This window comes from Fusarium sambucinum, chromosome I, assembly GCF_050947815.1.
Source record: "Fusarium sambucinum isolate potato_lamoka chromosome I, whole genome shotgun sequence".
Lineage (NCBI taxonomy): Eukaryota > Fungi > Ascomycota > Sordariomycetes > Hypocreales > Nectriaceae > Fusarium > Fusarium sambucinum.
In genome coordinates this window covers 9425475-9446572 of record NC_139294.1, presented here as the reverse complement: position 1 = coordinate 9446572, position 21098 = coordinate 9425475, and the positions used below count along the sequence as shown (strand labels likewise).

Here is a 21098-nt window from a genome sequence, read left to right as displayed (position 1 = left end):
GAGATATAGTAGTTCGTATTACGATAAAGAAGAAGAAGGACGGAACCGACCGAGTGGGTTCTATTATTCCTATTCCGAGCCAGATTCCTCCTCGGGAGGCAGGTTTTCCTTTAATCGCTGTGCATTTGTTAGCGCATAAGCGGTGTATTCATTGAAAATTGTACGAACATCTTCAAGCTTGGCCTTGAGCATCGAGACCATGTTTTCTTTAACGACTACGCGTTCGTCGTCGAGATCTTCGATTATGTAGTCATGGTTGGCACTATCGATGCTAACAATGATGGATTTGATGGAGGGGTCGCATTCGATAAGAACGCCTGTAGTAGAGTTAGATGGATAAGAATAAAGAATAATGCGTATTATAAGGTGAACTGACCTCTGATTGCGCGAGGCATCTTGGCTGTGCGAGGGAGGTCGCGCGGTATGATGAAGCCAACAATAGTAGAGTCAAGTTATGGATAAGAAAGCTCCCCAGAAAACCTAGTGGAGTTGAAAGGGAGCCTTGCATGCATGATGCACAGACCCACTTTGACGATTGGAGTCCATGACATGACATTCCAAATAAATGTTTATTCATCTTGTAAGTCTGCGCCTCAGCAAAGCCACTCTTTGATAAAAGAATTACAATCACAGTCAGCGGGAATGTGTATGATCAAGAATCATGTTGTGAACCAATCTAGAAGTTACTAATGCGAGGTTTATGATGTGGCAAATCACTCGACTATCTAAACGCAGGGCATGCATCGTATTGGCATCATCGTATTCTCTTACAAGCTGTGTGAACCCATGAGTGCATAGCCCAAATCTAGTCTATGGAACTTCCGGGAAGACCTGTCACGTCTCGATTTACACTTTATCACCACCCTGGTTGAACCTCTGTATGAGGAATCTGGATTACTAAATATGGGCTGTGTGCAATAGTAGCAGCAGCAGGTGCCGGGCATTTTATTCCGTTCTCACCGATGCCGCGGTAGTATGCAGCCTACCAAACCTAAGTAGATTTTGAATCTAAGCTAACAAGCCACCATGATGAAGTCACCTTCCGTGCAGTGATCGGCTACGCGGCCTGCTTCTAAATCTGGGATGAGGCACGCAAATCAAAGGCAAAAAAAGCAACGAGGTCGAGGCGAGCATAAATACAAAGGGTTGCCCTCCCCCCCTGTGCTTGTACACTCTGGTGGTTGCTCTGATGACGACACCCTATCAAAGTCTCTGACCTCACAACTTTGCAACTTATCCGTTATTTAATTCTTGATTCCCCAGGTTTCACAAATAATTACCTAATACCACTGAGAAACTACTTATTTTCAACGATCAATATACATACTCGAGAGGTATATGCAAGTATCAGTCTCTACGACAACCCAAAGGTCCATCTATCGCCACTCTACCTAAATCACCATCGACCCTGCCCTTGCGATGGCAACTGGGGACTCTAACGATTCCAACGATGCCAATGATGACGGCTTCAACTTTGGACAAGAACCATTCGCTTGGGCTCTCATCCCCTTATTCGTCATCCTCATCCTTGGATTGACAGCAACTGTCGTCCAAATCAGACGTCGACGCCGCCGTCGTGGAAACCAATGGCCCGGCTCAAATCCCCAAGCACCCACATATTCGGGACTTCGTGGCGGTATAACAACAAATCGTGGAGCCCTATGGAATGGGACTAGGTCTCAAGAAGGTCTGAACGAGCTTGGACAGGCGCCGCCACCGTATGATGGCAAGAAGGAGAGGCAGGATCCATTGGAACTGAGAGATCTTGAAGCTGGTGGTAGTCCACCCGAGTATCCTTCTGAGCCGCCACCAGCTCTTGTGACGGATGGCCGGAGATCTTGATTATGATCCCTTTATAGTATGTTTTTCGGGCTGGTTGATGTATGGAGTTCTGCGCATCATTGGGAGTAAAATGGATTTGGGACGCGTACGGCATGGAAGTTAGGAGTTGGATAGTTTTACTGGTAATTGAAATGAATGAATTATACTACCAAACTCGTTGTATTGGGCTCGAGAATACTGATATCCGTGAATTGGTATTTAGCATGGCTGATTGCCAGACTAGACATGCCATGTGTAGCACAACGTCATATGTCTCAGATGATAGAGGTTTCTCGGTCGGTCGAGTATCGTGTCTCATCATGCGTTGTATCATAGTATGACCATGTTGGTTCATTGATGAGCAATCTCCTATGCTCCTATGTTTAGCCCCAATTGGAACTTACACGTTCTACAATCTTGGATTAGCAACAGTACATCTGTCAAACTGTGAAGAGATATATAACGTATGGTATGAGCGTATGGGTATATGCATCTCACAAGCCATCGGAATCAAGTCCTATACGAGGTCGTCTACAGGTTACACGATTGGCCTTAAGATACCCGGTTGGCTGCAGGGCTCGAGGTTGGTGTTACTGGAGATGTCGTTACGATCTTCCACAAGGTTTCACGGAGTCGATCAAGACCATAAACTCAGTGCGTCTCCATGTACAAAGTAACGTGATAGCAATTCAACCGTCGCATGCTGACTAGGACCATGGCCATAATATCGCTAGCCAGGAACCATAATCAGGCGCTCGGGATATTTGATGGGGTCTGATATTTGTTGTTGTGAGGCCAATCAAGATGGAATGGAGTTTTGATGGCTTGGCTTGCTGCAAACATCAGGACTACACTACGACGGACAGAGTCGTGTTGGATACTCTTAGCTAAATAGCCCAACTTCATCTAGAAAGCTGAGGAAACAAGTGAAACCAAGAGAAAAACGAGACAAGCAGTTAGTTGTGCCAGGCTTGAAACTTCAAGGATATACCATGTGTTCTGATGTGTCCTGCATATTGGTTTTCGCCGGGGGAGACCCACTGATGCAGTTTGCACGAAAAGGACCAGATATCCGAATGCGCAGTTCGCCTCGTCTTGATAAAATGTTTGTTTGCAGTGGAACAGAATGCACCGGTACAAGCTCGTAGTGGTTAGGAGGATATATGGGGCGTAACCAAGTATATGGAGCCGGAAGTTTGCCCTGAAGATACGAGAACGGGGAGGCTGGAAGTGCTCGATCGAAGCTGTCCCATTTTGGAATAGCTTCGGATTAGTTGTTTGGCATTTCACTGATGTTACTAAGTACGGAAGAGAAATCCAATTCTTGATGATCTTCAGGGACATGGGAGCTGAATTAAGTTCGTGCTGGAGACGGATATTCTAAAACACCACGTTTAGAACTGACGATCATTTGTGCTGTAGTTTATCTCTGCATGTGTTTTTGAAATTCCACATTGTATCCATAAGTGAAATCTAGTATCAGGAATGCAATGTTTTACAGGTGAGGACTGTCGGCTCAATATCTCTCAGACTTTCAGCCCTACAGCCCACTCATCAACATGAGTGGAGTAGAGATTTGATCGGCTTGAGTACGTAACTATTCATTGTAAATCTCTTAAGCGCTGCTCATGGGTAATTATTCTTTTAACGGCAACAGAGGACAACCTCGTCACATGAGAGTATGCGTGATTTTGCCGAGTAATGAGGCTCTCTCGAATGATGTTCCGCCGCCTTTCAGGACACGGACGCCCCAGCCGCCAGGTTTGAGCCGTGGCGTTGAGCCGAAGATTAATTGGCGAACCAGGGTTTGGGTTGATGATTGACGGAGTGGATCAGATCAAGCGAGGGACGAGGGAAGGATAGAGGCGAGAGGTTGGGGGAAAATGGAGCACGATGATGGATTTATTACTGGGGCCTGATTCGAATGGGAAACCAAAGATGAATCGTCTTGTATCAGATTATCGTGGCAGCCCAACGGTCCGTTTGATACAGGAGTAAAGAGGCTGGTGGTCAGTCGTGGCAAAGCTACTCAGCAACTTTGGAGACCGCTAGTTGTGAATACCTGTTTTCGATAGCCACAGAGGATGGTTATTGCTTATTATTCGGTAGTAACAAAATGTGATGGATGGTGAGAGTTGTCACATCGCATCGCATCACATCACACGCAGGCAGGCAGGGTAGGTCAGGATCACAACGAACTGGTCGGGCCTCGCTTTCTTTTTGAGCCTGCAGCAAGCAGTCTCCATTTCCTGCATGTCCTCATTCTTCTCTCAAGATCGTCCATTGGCAGAGAAACCACGGGCATAGCGTGTTGAGCTAAGTGTGATCCCGGCGGGCCGGCGCTATTGGGTAGGCCCCCCTTCGGCAGAGACAACTCATCACGCCCAAGACACTAGCTTCAAAATCTCAAGGGCCCAGCCGCCAACCTAGAACAGGACAGGACAGCAGTTCTTTTGTGTGAATGATGATGGATATGGATTTGAGAGAAAGTGGACAATATCATCAAGAAAAGATATCAAGCCATCAGACTTTGAGGAAAACCCTATCAGTTAAGAAAAGATATGAGGTTGATGAGGACATGATGGACCTCTAGTCCCACTACCTGGCTGTAATTATAGACTACAACTAAAGCTGGCGCACCAAGCATTTCACACTTCATGCATCATCGAAAACAATTAAACCTCAATCATAATCTGTTTTAGTGGCTTTAGCAATTGAGTTTGCTCATTGCCAAAATTGCCAAAACGGCCGGCCCAGCTTACTCTGTACTTACTGTCACCAACCCGTTTTTTTCTTCTTTTCCCAGCCTCCAAATCCTATTCCCAGCCTCCTCTGTCCCTTGTATCCCCTCGAATACGGTACACCTAAATTGATTGCCCTGTTCCCCTTTCCCAATCAGACCTAGATTTCGGTTTTCCTCCTTCTCTTTTCTGTCCGGTTTTCTGGGATCTTTACTGTTTTCCAACAAACCCAACATTGAATATTGCACATATTCCCTGTTCATGGAGGTAATACTTCCGCTTCCATTTCCACTTTGGATCCCTGTTTGGCGTTGCTGCGGGCAACTTTGTTAGCCCCATCTTTTTTCTAGCCCCCCCGCCAGAACCTGACCTCCTCTCTACCTTACCGGATCCACATCCCCATGAGCCTTGGGAGACATTCTTCACACCATTACCATTACCATTACCATCGACCACGCCGCACGTCGTCGCATCCCAAACCCTTCCTTCTTCCCCCAAATCTCCCCCCTTCTCGAATTTCCCTCGGAAACCTAAAGGAAAGGGCTTTCTGCGGTGAGAGGTCACTATCGAGTCAGCCATAGTGACTTCACTAGGAGGCTCTCTATCTGCCTGCCTGCCTGTCTGTCCTTTGGATAGGATAGGATAGAAAAGGATACATTGTCGGTCAACGCTTCCAACTTTATTTCCTTATTTTTAATCGGGTCCTTGTGTGTAAGTCTCTCAACTCCATCCTTCTCCGCTTCATGAGTCGATACGACGCTGGTGGCGATTCATAGCCCCATGCCATTGGCCTACACCGTTATTTCTCAGCTCAGTTAAACCTTGGAATCGCGGACATTGACCTCTGTACCTAGACACTCTTTGCTGCGACTTTGATTTCCGCATGTCTTGCTTGATATCAATCCGTTAATCAACCAACCCCCTCCTCTCCCACCGGTGTTTCTCTGCATCCGATCCGGATCGCAGTCCTGGGAAGAAAGGGCCCCGAAACACCTCCACTTAAGAGCCTCACCAGATTTACGATGGGTGTATCTGACAGAAAATCTCTTCCACTTCCCGCTCCCACCGAAACCGAGACTAATACCACGCCCACCGACCTCACATCAACGGCGGATGTGGTGAACCCCGGCGACGAAAAGTCCTCATACTCCATCCCCGAAGACGGAACTCCCGTCACCATTGCTACCCGTGGACACAAGGCTAGCAAATCCCAAACCTCTTTGCTCATCGAATACTTCGAAGGAGGCAAGTCCACTGTCGGTTCAACAGGCGAGCGCCGTCCCAGCGTCCGTGTCCGCCTCACACCTTCCAAGAGAGGTCGATCTGATCATCACATCCAAGTCACCGAGAGCGCCCGTAACACCTCTGTGACTCGACGGATACCTTTGGGCGATTCTGAGTTTGACGCAGACGACGGTCAAAGCATGGACTCTTACGCCTCCGCCACAGAAGAGTCTAACGTCTCGAGAAATCCAATTGACATTGAGATTGATCGCAGCCATAGACGTAGACGACCAGCCAGCCCTTTGATTCCCTCAGAGACGTACGACGTCAACGCCTCAGAAATATCCGCCATCCCATCTGACAGCTTCCTTGACGGTACTGGTAACAACACCGACGCCAAGGCAGAAAGCCCAACAGGAACAAGGGATATGTCCACAGCTGCTGGTGCTCACGCAATGGCGAGAGATGCAGCAGACGAGGTCAGAAATCGTAAGAGCAGAACCAGAGATAGGTCAAAGGTTTCCACAACACATTCGTCGAGGGACAAGTCGACATCAGACAGAAAACGTCGACCAAAGAGCAGAACCAGCAGCGTTTCTGAGAGGACGGAGGAACCTATTAAAGCCCATCGCCGTCGCTCCAGCAGAAGCCAACAACTGGAATCCAATGTGTCAGGTCTTGACTCGAATGTGTCAGCATCTCACCTGGCCCCTAGCCACCGCACACACGCAGCGCATTCCTCACGATCAGATGTCTCTAAATCATCAATCAACAATCCAAAGCTGCTCGAAACTGTCGAAGACGCTATTCGTCGACTAATATTACCTGAACTCAATGCTCTCAAGCGGGAAACCAGCAAGAGAGAGGGTCGCCGGGACTCATTCACTTCATCCGGCACATCACTTTCAAAAGACGAGTTGACACCCGACCGCCGGCGGTCGTCAGTTCAACGACATGAATCAAAGGATAGGCGTAACAGAGAGGCTCGTCATGTCCTCGAGGCTAACTCTGATTTGAGCCAAGATTCCGTTGAGGATGATTACCGCCAATATGAGAACGATTCTGTTGCTCCCAAGCGTGACATGGCTAAGGGTGCGGCGGCTAGTGCCGCTGCCGCCGGCTTCGCCTCATCTATTCTATCCGATAGCACACAAGGCGACCGAAAGCCAAGAGAGCGACGCCGCCGGAGAGCCGAATCCACTCATAGCCGTGCTATGAGTCGTGATCCTTATGCGGACCAGTACGAAGATGATCACGTGGTCCCTCAACCACCAATGCCCCTCATGAGTGAGATCAATCCTTCGGAAATGACCAGGACTTCCATCCGATCTGCCGATACCGACAGACCTCAGTCAGCCAGTGAAGAAATCACCCCCATTAAGAATGTCCCTGGTGGATATGTCTCTGGAAACTCAACTCCTACACCATCAGCGGCGCCTTCAAATGTCGACAACAGATTATCTACCTCGCACGCCAATGTATCACAAGGTGACCTAAGAGCGCTTCCTCGAGGCCAGAAAGATTACGTGGAGGAGTACGAACCGGACGAGTATGGTCAGAAGCATCCTCTTGAGCGCCAGGGCCAGTATGAGGAAGAAGATGTTTCTGACAATGACTACCCCGAAGGCGGATATGACAACTCTTACTTCGCTACTCAGGATGTTCCTCCCCCTCTGAAATATGTCCCTTACCAGGCTGGTGCCCGAGGTCTCAGCCCCATTCCCAGCGTCTCTGGCTATACCGAGGGAGGCAGCGAGTATCATCCTCGCAATTCAAGGAGCATGCACTCCACGAGCCCCGCCTACTATGAGCAGTCTGGGGATCGTCGTGACAGTCGATCAACTCCCTCTCTCAACTCCCTGCAGCAGAGGGAACCTGAACACATGTCTCCTCGTGAGTCTGGCATGGACTACCGCAACTCTACTTATACCGATGACAGCGAGCTGGAAAAGGTGGCGTCTGGACAGGCTGTGCGTGGCATCGCTGCCAACCCGAACGTCGTTCACCCTCCTATGGGCCCAGAATCAGCAGTTGCCTCCTTGATCGACGGATCCATGCTTGATCCTTCCATGCTGAGTGCTGCTTACAGCGATTACCCCACTCATCGTGATTCAGCACTGTCTTATGACGATCAGTCAAGAACCTACAGCAGCCGCGGTGCTAGCCCCGACAAGCAATATATGGACGGCAGCGAGTTGGAGCCCGAGAGGCATGCCACACCCAGTGCCAGGTCCAACAAGTCTCAAGAATTCACTGAATATGATCTTGACGACCATGGCCGTAAGGTAGCTCGGGCAAGATCTCCCACCGCTTCCGAAGTGGCTATTGCGACTGGTGCTGTCGCAGCTCTTAAAGCCGCACAGGGCAAGAAGCAGCCGGCTACTGGGGAGCCAGAGGAATACCAAGGCGCAGGCGTCTTCCGAAACAAGTCCTTCAAGGAGCGCACATTGGAAGGCCACGAGCCTCGCAACACTCCCGCACATAGCATCGACCGCCTTTCCTACGATGATTCACCCAAGTTGGGCGCGAGTGGTTTACCTGACTTTAACAACCCCATGCCCGAGTTTGGCTACATGGATGATGATGTTCAAACCAACCCTTCAGTCGTGCAAGACCGTCTGGACGGTGAGCATCACGATGATGTTTCAGAGGGTCGAGTTACACCTACGCCTCGAAATGTCGCCGCACAGCGTGCTGAGAGTGCTGCCAGCCAAGACCAAGACGAGTGGCAGCGAACCTCTGACGATCGCAAGAGAGACACCCTTATCACCAACCCATACGAGGATACCAGCCCTGTTGCTAACCCAGCCCTGAACGACAACATCATGGCAGCTCGTGGCTTCGGAGCTCCATACCATACCGGCAGCCCTGGCTACAACCCTAAGTATGACGAAGGTTACATGTCCAATGGCAACAATCGAACCCCCGATCTACAGCCCAACACCAAGGCTCTGCACATGTCTCTGCCCGGATCTCCCAATGCTGCTGGCCAGGATCCCTTCTACGCCCCTAAGGACGCCCGTCACATGAGTGGCATGTCTCAAGGCATGGGGTCGCCCTTCTTCGATGCGGCTACTGGCCAAGGAATTGACCGTATTGAGAACAAGGACATCGTGTCTTTGATGCAGCACCTCATGGTTCGCGATGCTCAGCGCTCTGCTCGAGATACCGAGATTGTGGCACTACTTATGAACTCAGCCATCGAGATGCGTTCTTCCATGAACGAACTTAAGAACCTCGTCCAGGACACCAGTGACGATGTCATCTTTGCCGGCACTGAAAACACCGAGAAGCTCCAGAAGGCTATCAACGGCCCCCGCCCCTACCCTGGTGCCCGATCAGTTCAGAGCATTTCCCAGATCGACACCTTCAACGAGGCTGCCGCAAAGAAGAACCTGTTCAAGCGAGCATTCCAAGGTCTCAGCAACAAGGGTACTAGCGACTTCAAGCGCATCGAGGAGATTCTTATGCAAATTCTCGGTGAGGTCGATGATCTCAAGGTCCAGGGCACCGTTCAAGCTCCTTCCACCAGCGGTGGACGTGGTCCCTCTTTTGACAACTTGCAACCTGAGGGCCACTTCGAGCAAGACCGAGGCTATGAGCCTGAAGGCAACTCAACAATCACCCCCAGTCAATCGGGACATTTCTCTCTTTCCAACTCCAGAACTCGCCTAGCAGGCGAGCGCAAGTTCTCTGACAATCGAATCAGCACTGTGGCTGAGCATGAGGATGAATACGAGCATGACCACCCTAGCCCATCCGCTGAGCGTAGCAACCCCAACATGCTGACGCCAGAGCGATCGGGCTTCCAGCGCGGCAGCTCAGTTCCCCTTGACACTCCTCCCCAGCCCTCCAACGTTCCCCAGCCAATGAGTAACGAAAACACTCCTCGCACAACAGAGAAGAAGAAGAAGCACAAATCTGGCCTTTCTGGCTGGTTTCCCAAGATTTCTAGATGGTCTGGAACGACGGCTTCCAGCCAAGGCAAGGGCAAAGAGGAAGTCAAGTACGACGACTACCCCCCCTCGCGTTCTGCTTCTAGCCTGGGCTCTTACAACGATGGCGATTACAGCCATGGTCCCTACGATGACCAGCTTCCTGCTGGATTTCAGCAACAAGAGCTTCCCACGGCACCCAGTGCTGCCCTGCCCGCACCTGTCCGACGTGAAATCTCACGTACCCCGGGTGATGCTCCTAAGTACAAGGTTCACCGAAACTCCTTGAACCTTCAACACCCCCAGCCTAGACAGGGTCAGACAGAGCGCTTCCGCAATGCCTTGGAATTCTCTGCTCAGGAGTACAATGTCCCGATGACACCCAGATCCGCGGACTGGGGTGGTTCGGTATCCAGCTTCAATCAGGCGGGCCAAAACACCAACCGATACAGCCAGGCATCATCTACGGGTGCTCCCCAGGACCCAGCCTACTGGACAACATCCCCAACTGGTCCTCCTCGACCCCCTAAGGAGCCCATTGAGCCTACCGGCAGCCCTTCAGCTATGTCTCCTCAACAAAGAGGCAGCCGTATCTCGAAGCTGGCAAAAGGCAGCCCTGCACCACACCCAAGCGATGAGAGCGGGTATGCCACAATGAGTGGCACCCATTTCAGCAACTATACAAGCAGCCCCAAGCCCGAGAACCGCAACTTGAACGCTGCTTTGGGTGTTCCTACCCGCCGACCCAGTGGTCCTCGGGCCATGACTCCCAAGAGCCCCGAGGATGAATCTCGCCGACGCAAGCGAGGTGAGTTGAATTATGAATAATACAAAAAGACAATTGACTAACTTGAGAAGAAGACACGTTCGGTAGTGTTACCTCCCACAACACGGATGATACGGAGACCTTTTAGAAAGGGGCTCACCGTGGCATCCGACCGTTGCCGGGATATTGATCTTTTGTCGAAGAATGACACGGCGCTTTTGCTTTTTCTGGCATAATCTTGCATCCTACCACGCGTAGGCTTTCAATATGTGTCAACTGTATGAAAATTTTATGGACATGAAACGGCCTTCAACTGAGTGACTTTTCAATCGGAAGAAGATGAAGAAGCTATAGAGTGAAGGGAAGGGGTGGCTTGCAAAAATAGCAGCCAAGCAATCCGTTGTAGGATTTAATGACGAACCAGGAGGAACTTGAGTCTTGGAAAATATCAAAAAAAGCGAAGGAAGGAAAAAGGTACACATTTGCATCAGAGGCTATTGCTTCATTTCTTGACGACGACACGACATGGCTTTCCAATTGCAGAGCGACACGTCAATGGTTTGATTTGCGGGCAACATTGTTTTTCTGTTGGACTGGATATTATGAGCGGAAAGGTGAAGGGCAGGCATACGGTAACTAGCAAGCACAAGTCGTTATGAGTGTGCGTGGACATATTTGAAGTTAGATAGGTTTAGTTATTAGTTTTGCGAGATAGATACCACTTACCATATGAGAATTAACTGATATGAGTCCGGACTGGATATCAACTCCAAATATTCCGAGGTTTTATTGCATTTCAACTGTGAATAAATGTAAATACGAATCTGTGACTTGAGTTGACACGCATAGGATCGGCCTCAGTTCAATTTGGATGGATACTGTACTAACAACTGAGACGGATTTTCGCCGGGGAAGCTAGAAGACTCCGGACGCTGTAATGCACAAGATCTTTTAGAGGAGGTTAGAGGCTCCAGGTACATGTCCCTGCCTCCGACGACCGGTGTCAAGACCCATTGCATTGTAATTTATTTAGTGAGGGACCTTCCCCGGACCCGGCGAATAACGAGCAGTCGATATCAAAATATTGCAATCGTCAGCACTCGACCTCTGAATCGAGAAGTTTTTGAACTTTCCTATCATCTCGAGTGTTATCTTTTGCAATATATCTTTCATCCTACTATTATGCAGAGGTAGTATAACCTCCAAGATTGAGCTTGTGTTCATATTTCCTTCATCGCAAGTGCGATTATCCACTGTTACTACAAAAGTTAGTGGTGACGAGTAGACTCCAAACGTCGTCGAGATACACAATGGCTACAGACGTGCAAACGAAGGGCAGCATCAAAGAGACAGCGTCCCTAAAATTGCAAGAGAGTCAACCGAAAAAGAAGACGAATGATTACAAAGGATTCATTGCGGGAGTCTTTAGCGGTATAGCTAAGCTATCTGGTAAGTAAATACCACATCATGACGCAAGCCTGAATATCAACCAGACTGATCTTTTACAATAGTCGGTCATCCTTTCGATACAATCAAAGTCCGGCTACAAACAACAGACCCAAGTCGATTTAAAGGACCTCTCCAATGTGTTACGCAGACTGTTCGCAATGAGGGCTTTCGTGGGCTCTACAAGGGTGCAACGCCGCCTTTGGTCGGATGGATGTTTATGGATTCGGTCATGTTGGGCTCATTGACTGTTTATCGCCGGCTTCTATCAGAACATGTGTTTAATGTCCAGCCCTTAGGCACAGACGTTACTTCATCTTCACCAGGTACAGCACCAAAAATGCACACAGCGCTCCCGAGTTTCGGCCACGGCATCGCAGGCATATTGGCTGGTGCGACAGTCAGTTTCATCGCTGCGCCAGTTGAGCATATCAAGGCTCGACTACAGATTCAATACGCGGCGCAAAAGTCGGACAGGCTATACGCTGGCCCAATTGATTGTTTACGAAAGATATACCGACACCACGGGTTTCCAGGTGTCTACCACGGTCTGTCAGCGACACTTCTCTTCAGAGCGTTTTTCTTCTTCTGGTGGGGCAGCTACGATATCATATCACGACAAGTACGCGAGAGAACGAGTCTCGGTACACCAGCTGTGAATTTCTGGGCTGGCGGTCTCAGTGCTCAAGTGTTCTGGTTGACGAGTTATCCAAGCGACGTGGTGAAGCAACGCATCATGACTGATCCCCTGGGCGGAGGGCTCAATGACGGAGTTCGAAAATTCCCTCGATGGAAGGATGCGGCAGTTGCCGTGTATAAGGAGCGCGGTTGGAAGGGTTACTGGAGAGGTTTTGTGCCATGTTTCTTGAGGGCGTTCCCGGCGAATGCAATGGCGTTGGTTGCCTTTGAGGGCGTTATGAGATCCTTGCCATGAGTTTGAATAAGAATGAGAATGAATATCAAATGAAGGAAAGATATGGTTGGGCATGACTGGAATTATGCTCCATAAGTCGACAACCGAAGTTGTACATTTCAATGTAAGAGTTGGCATCAATGCTCATTGCCAGAATGACTTCACGTTGTCAATGGCCCCCATATAATCCGAAGAACTACAATTGTGGGCGATACGATAATCATTGAACAGCCTGGCGAGTACCCGGTATCAACGCATGATTCACAATTCTAGATGGCATCACATTCACAGAGATTTGTAGGAGACAGTAATATGAACACCACAAAGAGTGCCACACAAATGGCTGGGTCTATTGGCCAAGTCCTTAAAACTTTTGTTCGATCCCGTTTCCCAATTCACCAATCCATTCCTGCGCCGTTGCAATGCATTGCAATTTGTTTCGTTTACTCGTCGTCCTCGTCAGCCTCGTCGTTGACGACGTTGAAGAACTTGAGCTCGTAGACACCGCGAGAAGTGGAGACAACACGGAGCCAGTCACGGAGCTGCTGCTTCTTGAGGAACTTCTTAGTCCTATAGTAGGAGGGTCAGTAATTTATTCTCATGTGCTTGCATTTCTCAACTTCGACAAGCGAAGCGGGAACCAAAGACAAAACGTACAGGTACTTGAGGTAACGACCAGAGAGCTCGTTGTGGGCAATGATCTCGATCTTGCCCTCACCCTGCTGCTTGACAACGACGTTGTCGCCAAGGTTGTTGGTGCGGCCCTCGACCTTGATGCGGTCCTGGAGGAACTTCTCGAAGGCAGCGACATCGAAGATCTTGTCGCTGGCAGGCTGAGAAGCATCAATGATGTACTGCGAGGTGTTAGTTAGTGATTGCGGTGGCGGTTTCGGTTTCGAAGGGATCGCATCGAGTAAATCGTTTCGTTTTCTTTTTTCGTTGATTTGGCTGACTGCGATTCTTTCATTTCGGATAGCGTACCTTCTTGGTCTGCTTCTGGGCCTTGCCCGACTTCTTCTGTTGAAAAATGACTTTAGCCTACTGCATTTTTGTCTCGGCTACCTCTTCTACTGAGGAGGCGCCTAACAGCAAAGCGGTGTCATGTACGTACTGCCTGAGGAGCCATTGCGAATGGATTGGGATTTATGTGGTGTCTGAGAGAGGGACTTGTGGTATTTCTGGTCGCAAAGAAGTCTAATCCTGCGCTTGAGAGAAAAGAGGAAATGAAAGATTGGTGGATTCTTCCGAGGCAATATTCGGGTGTGCAAAAAATTAGGGCTCTGCGGGGCATCAGTGAGGTCATGTGACCTTCTTTTAAAAACTTAGCACCTATTAAATACTAAGCAAACGATTGAAGGGCTATATATCTATAATTCAAAACTTTTGAAACATTATTGGTTGGCATTACGAACGCTGAGTGGATAAAAAGGTGAAGGATGTTGTAAATGGATCTTGAATTTGCCTGCAAAGACAATGTGTTGTTATAAGTATCTGAATGAAAAACAATGAATAAATGTATAAGCATAATTCTATCTATAGCTATTTGAAAGAATAAGAAAGGAAAGTAGAATACGGGCGTCTTTCGGAATTGCCAGGACTCTATGATAATATATACCACAATTGCTATTAGCCTCTGAGGAGAATTAGACATGGTGTAGTTATATACTGCTGGCTTATACAAATTTCTCGTCTTCTGTTGGTCATTGAATTGACATATTGGTAATGTTTCAATCTAGAACTTTTTCTCTTATTTTTATTTTTTTGCAGTTCTTTTCTTCGCTAGTAGCATTTCCATTTCTGGATATATGTGTCGAGTTCCACCTTCAAGATATAGATATATCTCAGCCAACAAGACCTTGATTGACTGCTGGACTCATCTATACCTCACCCTTCATCTTCTTGCCCACTCAGCTCAATATAGTCTTTTCAAAGGTGAAATCAGGCACTTGATTGATAATAATCACACCGACTCTCGACTATCCATTACAATCACCGAGTTCCGTGATACAGTTTCACCCACTCACATCTCATGATTGACCGTGGTATAGTTTCATCTACCGACTTATAATTAACCGTGATATGATTACTCGTTTAGAGCTAAACATCGCCTGTGAATCTCTTTCAGTTTTCTGTCTTGTCTAGCCACTGCAGCATATAATATGCCTGCCACCGCCATCGCGACTGGCAGTGCTAGGTCAGTCTTTGGTCAACTATCACCCCTCCCCATCCCAACAACAATAAAAAATTTCAACTTCAGACAATACCTTGCAACTTAAAACAACCCGTACAATGTCTCTGTCACGCACTGAGCTCGAGGTCCTTTCGACCACTGACGCCCGATGTCACATCCCTCCTGAGCTTCTCAGGGCAGCTCTCAGCAGCAAACCCTTTATTCCCACACGCTCTCTCCTCAACATTCGCGACCTCGGCGCTGTTCCTGGCAGCGCTATACACCCTGGGCATATTTTCCGTTCGGGCATGCTCGATTCTGTAGCCGATGACCCGGAGGCTATCTCTTGGCTCTCATCTAACATCAAGACGGTCTTTGACCTGCGTAGCAAGGAGGAACGTGCTGCGTACCCAAGTCCAAAGGTCCCTAGCATCAAATTTGTGTTTTGTGAGCGCATCACTGCTTATCCTCAACCTATACCGGCTGATTTCACTATGGACGATGGCAGTGCCGCTTGGAGAGAGCAGCTGATGGCTGTCGTAACGGCGTACAAGCCCACCATCCGAGCAATTCTCCAGCACGTCAGGGACAAACCGGAAGAGCCATTCCTGTTTCACTGCACTGGTAAGTAGAGCATCAAGCTATGCTGTTTTTGGATTTATGCTAAGTATTCCTTTCATCAACAGCTGGCCGTGACCGCACAGGCGTCGTGGCAGGTCTCCTTCAAACCCTGGCCGGTACAAAGCAAACCGACGTCATTCTGGATTACATGCTGTCGCGTATCGGGATCGAACCAGCACGCGAGCGGCTGACCCTGTTTGTCATGGAAACCGTTGGCGTGGAGGATACTGAAGTGCCTGGCTTTTGGAACATGGTCAGTCTGCGTCCGACCTTTTGGGAGGCTTTCGTTGGGGGTGTTAATGCCGAGTACGGAGGATGGAATGGCTACGTAAAGGGTCTTGGATTTTCGACCAGGGACTTGGAGACTATCAAGAAGAATCTGAGAGGGTAGTTTTGGATGTTTGGTCAGGATGGAATGAAGAGATCGTCAAGAAATCACCATTTTGGTAGTTGAACAATTCAACTTGTCTCAAACTATCAACGGTAATATCTCCAGCCCTGTGACATACGCCATGACATCACCCCCACGATCCCCTGTTTTTAGAACCAGACCCTCTAAGGACCCTGCATCTTTACAAGGATCCGTCACCCACTTTGCCAATCAGGCTTCTCTCCAAACCACCTAGTGACGTGCCATTGCACCTCCGAAACGTCAAATCCGCCACTACAGAGTCCCCAAGAAGACCATCTCATGTCGATTTTCCAAGTTTTTATTGCCTTTAATTTATTTCAGGGTCTTTTTGACTTGCAGTAAACTACGATGATGCTTCTTTTCCAAGGGTCCAAAGCCAACGTAGGTTCCATTGATCGGATCTGCACTATTCTCAAACTGCTGATCAAGTTTCCTTGCTCTTATTTCATCAGTAATCGTAATAGGTGATGCAATAATGTCCTTGGCCAAGATGATGATTGTGATTAGGATGATTTCGTCCATGTCAAAATTTGTATATAATGTCCCGCTGAGGCCAGACTAAGAAGCAATATCAGAACCATCATCTGAAAAACAACATCCAAACACAACATATCCTTGCAAATAAATACAACTTCTTCTTCACACCCCCAAACAACAAACACTTACAATCAATAAACATTATACAAGCAAATCACCCAACATGCCTCTTACACGAACTCACCGACACTCTGCCCCTCGTCGCTCCATCTTCAGCACTCGCCGTCGTGCTCCAGCTCGTTCCAACCGTCACACCGTCACCACCACTACTACTACCACTACAAAGCCCCGTCGCGGAATGTTTGGCGGCGGTTCTACTGCACGACGCACACATGGCGCTGCCCCTGTTCACCACCACCAGCGCCGACCTTCTATGAAGGACAAGGTCAGCGGTGCTCTCCTTAAGATCAAGGGCAGCTTGACTCGCCGTCCTGGCGTCAAGGTATGACACTCACTCGCAATCTTCTTTGATATAAGTACTAACGCCGTGATAGGCTGCAGGCACTCGACGCATGCACGGCACTGATGGCCGTGGAGCTCGCCACCGCCGCTACTAAATACGTTCAACAGCATGAAATGTAGATAGCGGCCATGCAGGGCATTTTCTGAACTTGGATCACATATACACATGTACGATTATGATAGCGTTGATACCCTCTAGTGAGAGTTGAGAGAAGAATTGTATAATTTTCTATACCCATCACAAATAACTTGCCCTATGCCACGTACCTCCGCAGCGACTTATCTAGTACAACCTCGTGATCATGCTTGACCGCTCTGAATCCTCGATCCTGTGTCCGTCCATCTCGATTCACTATGAAAAATGGCCTTCTTTGACAAGTGCCATTGCTTTCCAGCCTGGGTTTATCCACTGGAAACCATATCCCCCGTTCTATATTAAAAAATAATTATCAATTTGAGTATCTCAGCCATCGTTTAGTAGCCCCAAAACCTCACTCGTCAATGCAGCTCGTCTACATCATGGGGAGAAGATCCTGCTGGGCGATAAGGTGGGGCCAAGCGTATATCCCTGTGTAGCTTGACCTTGGTTTGTGATGGGTATCTGGCCGTCGATGCTGAAGAACTTCGCCGGTGATGCCCTCCATCATATGCCGGGTTTGCTAGCTCGTCGATGTTGGCGATAGCCAGACGGGTCAAACTCAACCTATTTCTCTCGCATGGCCTCAAAGAAGGGCTCTTGTCAACGTGACCTGCATTTACTTCGTCTGGGCAGTCGCCACCAGCCCTGGAGGCTTGGTCATGAGCGTACCATCGCAATTCCCTTTCCAAGTCTTCTAGAGTCTCCTTGCTAGGCGATGGGTGCTTCTTAGTCCTCTTAATACAGAAAGAAGTAAAACCTGTCGTCGTTTGGTCCCAAGCCCGCCGAGATTGACTGGCCGAGTCGGCTGCGGCTCCCTCGCTTGGATTGCCAACGTTAAATCCAGAAGGGCTGTCTAGAGCCGGCGTCTCTTTGTTAAAATTCAACGGTGGGTAGCTCAACTTGTTAGCAAGTCGCCTCCGGGAAGGACTCATGCTATCGGCTGTCGAGATGCACTCGTCGCTCGAAACAGAGGCCCGTTCAACTGTTATCCGAGGCGTCGAGGAACCAACAGGCGTACTGTTCAAGAACCTATCTTCAATGTTGTTGTCGAATTCCTTCTCAGACTCGAATGGGCTACGTGAAAGGACGAGCAGTCCTCCTTCCTCCTTCTCTGGGACAGCCATCAGCCTATGCTCGAAGGTTGTTGGGGTGTGCCATCTATCACGTTCAGAGAACGGATCTTCGATAGGCTTTCCGCTCCTAAGAGATTTTCCATCATCAGCTAGTGGTTTTCGATTCACCCGACCTCCTACAATTCGCTGCACTTTTCGCTTGTTGAGGTTATCCCCTTCATTCAGGCGGATCTCAATGTTACTTATTGGAGACATATTATCAGGCGAGACAGGCGAGGGATCAAACTCATGCGTGTCGAGCCTTGTGCCTTCTGCGTCATCGAAGGCAGATTTGTTCTGACACCCCTTCCCTTGAGATGTGGCTTTCGGATGGAATCTATCCCAGGCATTTGAGACTTTAGCAAGTACTTTCGATGGTACCATACGGGTAAGTCTTGAGCTTGAAGAGATGGTCCGCTGTGGTGTTGGCTTAAGAGCATCAGTTGCGGCTAGCATGGCAACAAGTTTTCCGTTGATAGCGTCGCCGTTAGCACATGATTCCCCGATAGAAGGTGTGCTTGGGTCCTCTGTAACACGGTTTCTGACGTTTCCATCAACAACAGTAAGGGCCACGGGTGCCGTGATCTTGTGGCTGTTTGTGGGATGGAACTTTAAAGGATCAAGAGACAGTTGTCGCTTCAGGTTTGTGTTTGTGCGTCTTTGGGATCGGTCTTTGCGTATTCGAGTAGTGGCAGCCCGTTTTGGAACCTTTCCTGGACTTCGTTGTGGGAATTTATCCACCCGTGGCCTCTGGGGTAACTTTCCAGATGGGTTAGGCGGTGTTTCGAGAGGTGAAGGGAGATTGAGAGGCGAAATTGCTGGTTCGTCCGCCTGAAGAAGTGAGATCTCCGGTGTATTGGCTCGGCGCTTTTTGGGAGAAGCATCTTCGTCGCTGTTCTCTGGACACTCAAGAGTGGAATCGTCTAGCAACCAACTTGCCATTTCTTCTGCAGTTTGGGGGTTTGCCATCGCTCTCTTTCGTGAGGTGCACTTTGTATTGCCATCAGAACTTAGATCCGGCGCTGTGTGATAGTTAGAGAAAAGGAGGGCTGTCATGGAACAGATTTGAAATAAACATACTCAGTTGCTTGAACAGTGATGTATTGGCTGCGTTTTTCTGCGGGCGTGACCCTAGCGTCGATAAGATGTTCCTATTTCTCCTTTTTCCGTATGTGATAGTCCTAGACATCCTCGACGTCCTGTATGACAATAAATATAAATATTGTAGACGAGGTGAACGAGTGCTTGGAGTCGACGGTGGCTTGTAAGTGAGTGACTGTGTTCGATTCAGCGCACCTGATCGGGGCGACGCAAAATTGAAAGAACTAATCGGTGGACGGCCGAGAGCGAAGGCGCTCAGAATAGGTATCTGGTGACAAATTGGATTTTTGTTCAGTATTTGGTCACCAGAGCTCTTCCATTTCGTAGCCAAAAAAGACCTTTCAGATCCAAGTATAAGAAGGGGTGTTGACTTGGTAGGACGTTGAAGGTGAAGATTCAATACGGGCAAGTCAAAAAGACAGGCAGGTACTCAGAAATATTACTAGTATCCGCTAGAATCGTTGTTGAATTATCAGATTAGCGGATAGGAAGGTAAGATACCTCTAGACAGTGACGGAGATTTGAGGAAGGCACGTCCAGTGTAGTTAAGATGCGATATCGGACGAAACCTCCATCAGTGCCTACCACTGCCAGCAACAATATCAAAATCTCACCATAAGCAATGCCTGAATACCTGACATATACAGTGAATCGAAGCCGAGATCAAGTGATAAGCATCGGCAGCTGAGAAAAGAATGAGAAAGAACTTGTAGCTAATAGCAAACTCCTCAATTTCATTACATCTATACGCAGCACAAACACACGATTATCGTCCTACCTTCAGACTTATAACACCAAGACGCCACTTCGCTCTTTTGTAACTTCCATCCCAATATGAAATTCGCACCAAGGTTTCACTGCAGATTATGTTCCAGATGCGATTCGTTACTACAGTCGCTCAACTACCACGCTTCCCCTGACTTATATCGAAGCGACTTGGCTATGTCAAACCGGTTAGAAGCAGGTTTTTTCGTATATATAACCATTACTTGCCTGGGCATCTTGTATACTAGGTCGTTGTATTCTCAATGGTTTCATGTCAATAGATAGTCGAAGCAAACAGGCAAGGGACATAAGAATATAGTCTGCAATCACCGGACTCTATACCTGCGACTCACCACGTTTTAATTTCACTATTGCATTAACAAATAAAAACTATTTGATAGATCTTTTTCCAATTGCTATATTGTCTTTGACCTCCTAGACGCCAGTCTAGGTACGATTCCTACCCTAAGGTTTGTCAATTCAACTTGCTATGTATAAGAAGGATGTAGCCAACCTCCCAAGCATAAAGATACTCGACACAAGTGCAAACTTCAGAATGTGGAAATTGTAGCTTGAGACAATCCACATCTCGATACTTGTGCTACGCAACCCGAGACCCAATGCGAGCTTTTAGACAACAAGCTCTTCCCAACCAAGCTTTTTGAACATCGCCAAATTGTAACAGCGACCCGAGACACTGTCTCGAGATGTGTAGCGCGAGTTGGAGACTCTTGTTTTTGAGACAGTCATAATCTTCACGAAATGATTTCAGTTGCTTCGTTGCAGTTGTTTGAAGCACGTGGTAGCACAGCCACCTAATATACGTGGCGTAATGACGATTTGCATTGTGGCGTGGTTTTTATCACGAGCTTGCGGAACATCCAAAAATTTCCAATTCAACGAAACGACCAATTCTTCTAGAACAACAAGGGA

General features: G+C 48.4%; 8 protein-coding genes across 8 annotated transcripts; 5 read left to right on the top strand and 3 right to left on the bottom strand.

Moving 5' to 3' along the window:
- Positions 1 to 69: 69 nt before the first annotated feature.
- FSST1_005804 (TFIIH complex subunit TFB5) lies at positions 70 to 395 on the bottom strand (the record flags this gene model as incomplete). The annotated part of the gene is made up of 3 exons (XM_083232115.1): positions 70 to 117; positions 169 to 317; positions 377 to 395. The coding sequence occupies 3 exons, from the start codon at positions 393 to 395 to the stop codon at positions 70 to 72; spliced, it is 216 nt and encodes a 71-aa protein (XP_083089234.1).
- A 1024-nt stretch (positions 396 to 1419) lies between these two features.
- Positions 1420 to 1842, top strand: FSST1_005803 (uncharacterized protein; the record flags this gene model as incomplete). The annotated part of the gene is made up of 1 exon (XM_083232114.1): positions 1420 to 1842. One exon carries the CDS (start codon positions 1420 to 1422, stop codon positions 1840 to 1842), a length of 423 nt encoding a protein of 140 aa, XP_083089233.1.
- A 3742-nt stretch (positions 1843 to 5584) lies between these two features.
- Positions 5585 to 10635, top strand: FSST1_005802 (uncharacterized protein; the record flags this gene model as incomplete). Its single annotated transcript, XM_083232113.1, has 2 exons — positions 5585 to 10529; positions 10580 to 10635. 2 exons carry the CDS (start codon positions 5585 to 5587, stop codon positions 10633 to 10635), a joined length of 5001 nt encoding a protein of 1666 aa, XP_083089232.1.
- Positions 10636 to 11797: 1162 nt separating this feature from the next.
- On the top strand, positions 11798 to 12867 carry FSST1_005801 (mitochondrial carrier domain-containing protein; the record flags this gene model as incomplete). Its single annotated transcript, XM_083232111.1, has 2 exons — positions 11798 to 11936; positions 11999 to 12867. 2 exons carry the CDS (start codon positions 11798 to 11800, stop codon positions 12865 to 12867), a joined length of 1008 nt encoding a protein of 335 aa, XP_083089231.1.
- Positions 12868 to 13289: 422 nt separating this feature from the next.
- FSST1_005800 (60S ribosomal protein eL22) lies at positions 13290 to 13972 on the bottom strand (the record flags this gene model as incomplete). The annotated part of the gene is made up of 4 exons (XM_083232110.1): positions 13290 to 13416; positions 13504 to 13700; positions 13828 to 13863; positions 13958 to 13972. The coding sequence occupies 4 exons, from the start codon at positions 13970 to 13972 to the stop codon at positions 13290 to 13292; spliced, it is 375 nt and encodes a 124-aa protein (XP_083089230.1).
- Positions 13973 to 15135: 1163 nt separating this feature from the next.
- Positions 15136 to 16028, top strand: FSST1_005799 (protein-tyrosine phosphatase-like protein; the record flags this gene model as incomplete). The annotated part of the gene is made up of 2 exons (XM_083232109.1): positions 15136 to 15640; positions 15703 to 16028. 2 exons carry the CDS (start codon positions 15136 to 15138, stop codon positions 16026 to 16028), a joined length of 831 nt encoding a protein of 276 aa, XP_083089229.1.
- A 721-nt stretch (positions 16029 to 16749) lies between these two features.
- On the top strand, positions 16750 to 17143 carry FSST1_005798 (uncharacterized protein; the record flags this gene model as incomplete). Its single annotated transcript, XM_083232108.1, has 2 exons — positions 16750 to 17028; positions 17081 to 17143. The coding sequence occupies 2 exons, from the start codon at positions 16750 to 16752 to the stop codon at positions 17141 to 17143; spliced, it is 342 nt and encodes a 113-aa protein (XP_083089228.1).
- Positions 17144 to 17546: 403 nt separating this feature from the next.
- On the bottom strand, positions 17547 to 19488 carry FSST1_005797 (uncharacterized protein; the record flags this gene model as incomplete). Its single annotated transcript, XM_083232107.1, has 2 exons — positions 17547 to 19321; positions 19380 to 19488. 2 exons carry the CDS (start codon positions 19486 to 19488, stop codon positions 17547 to 17549), a joined length of 1884 nt encoding a protein of 627 aa, XP_083089227.1.
- Positions 19489 to 21098: the final 1610 nt, after the last annotated feature.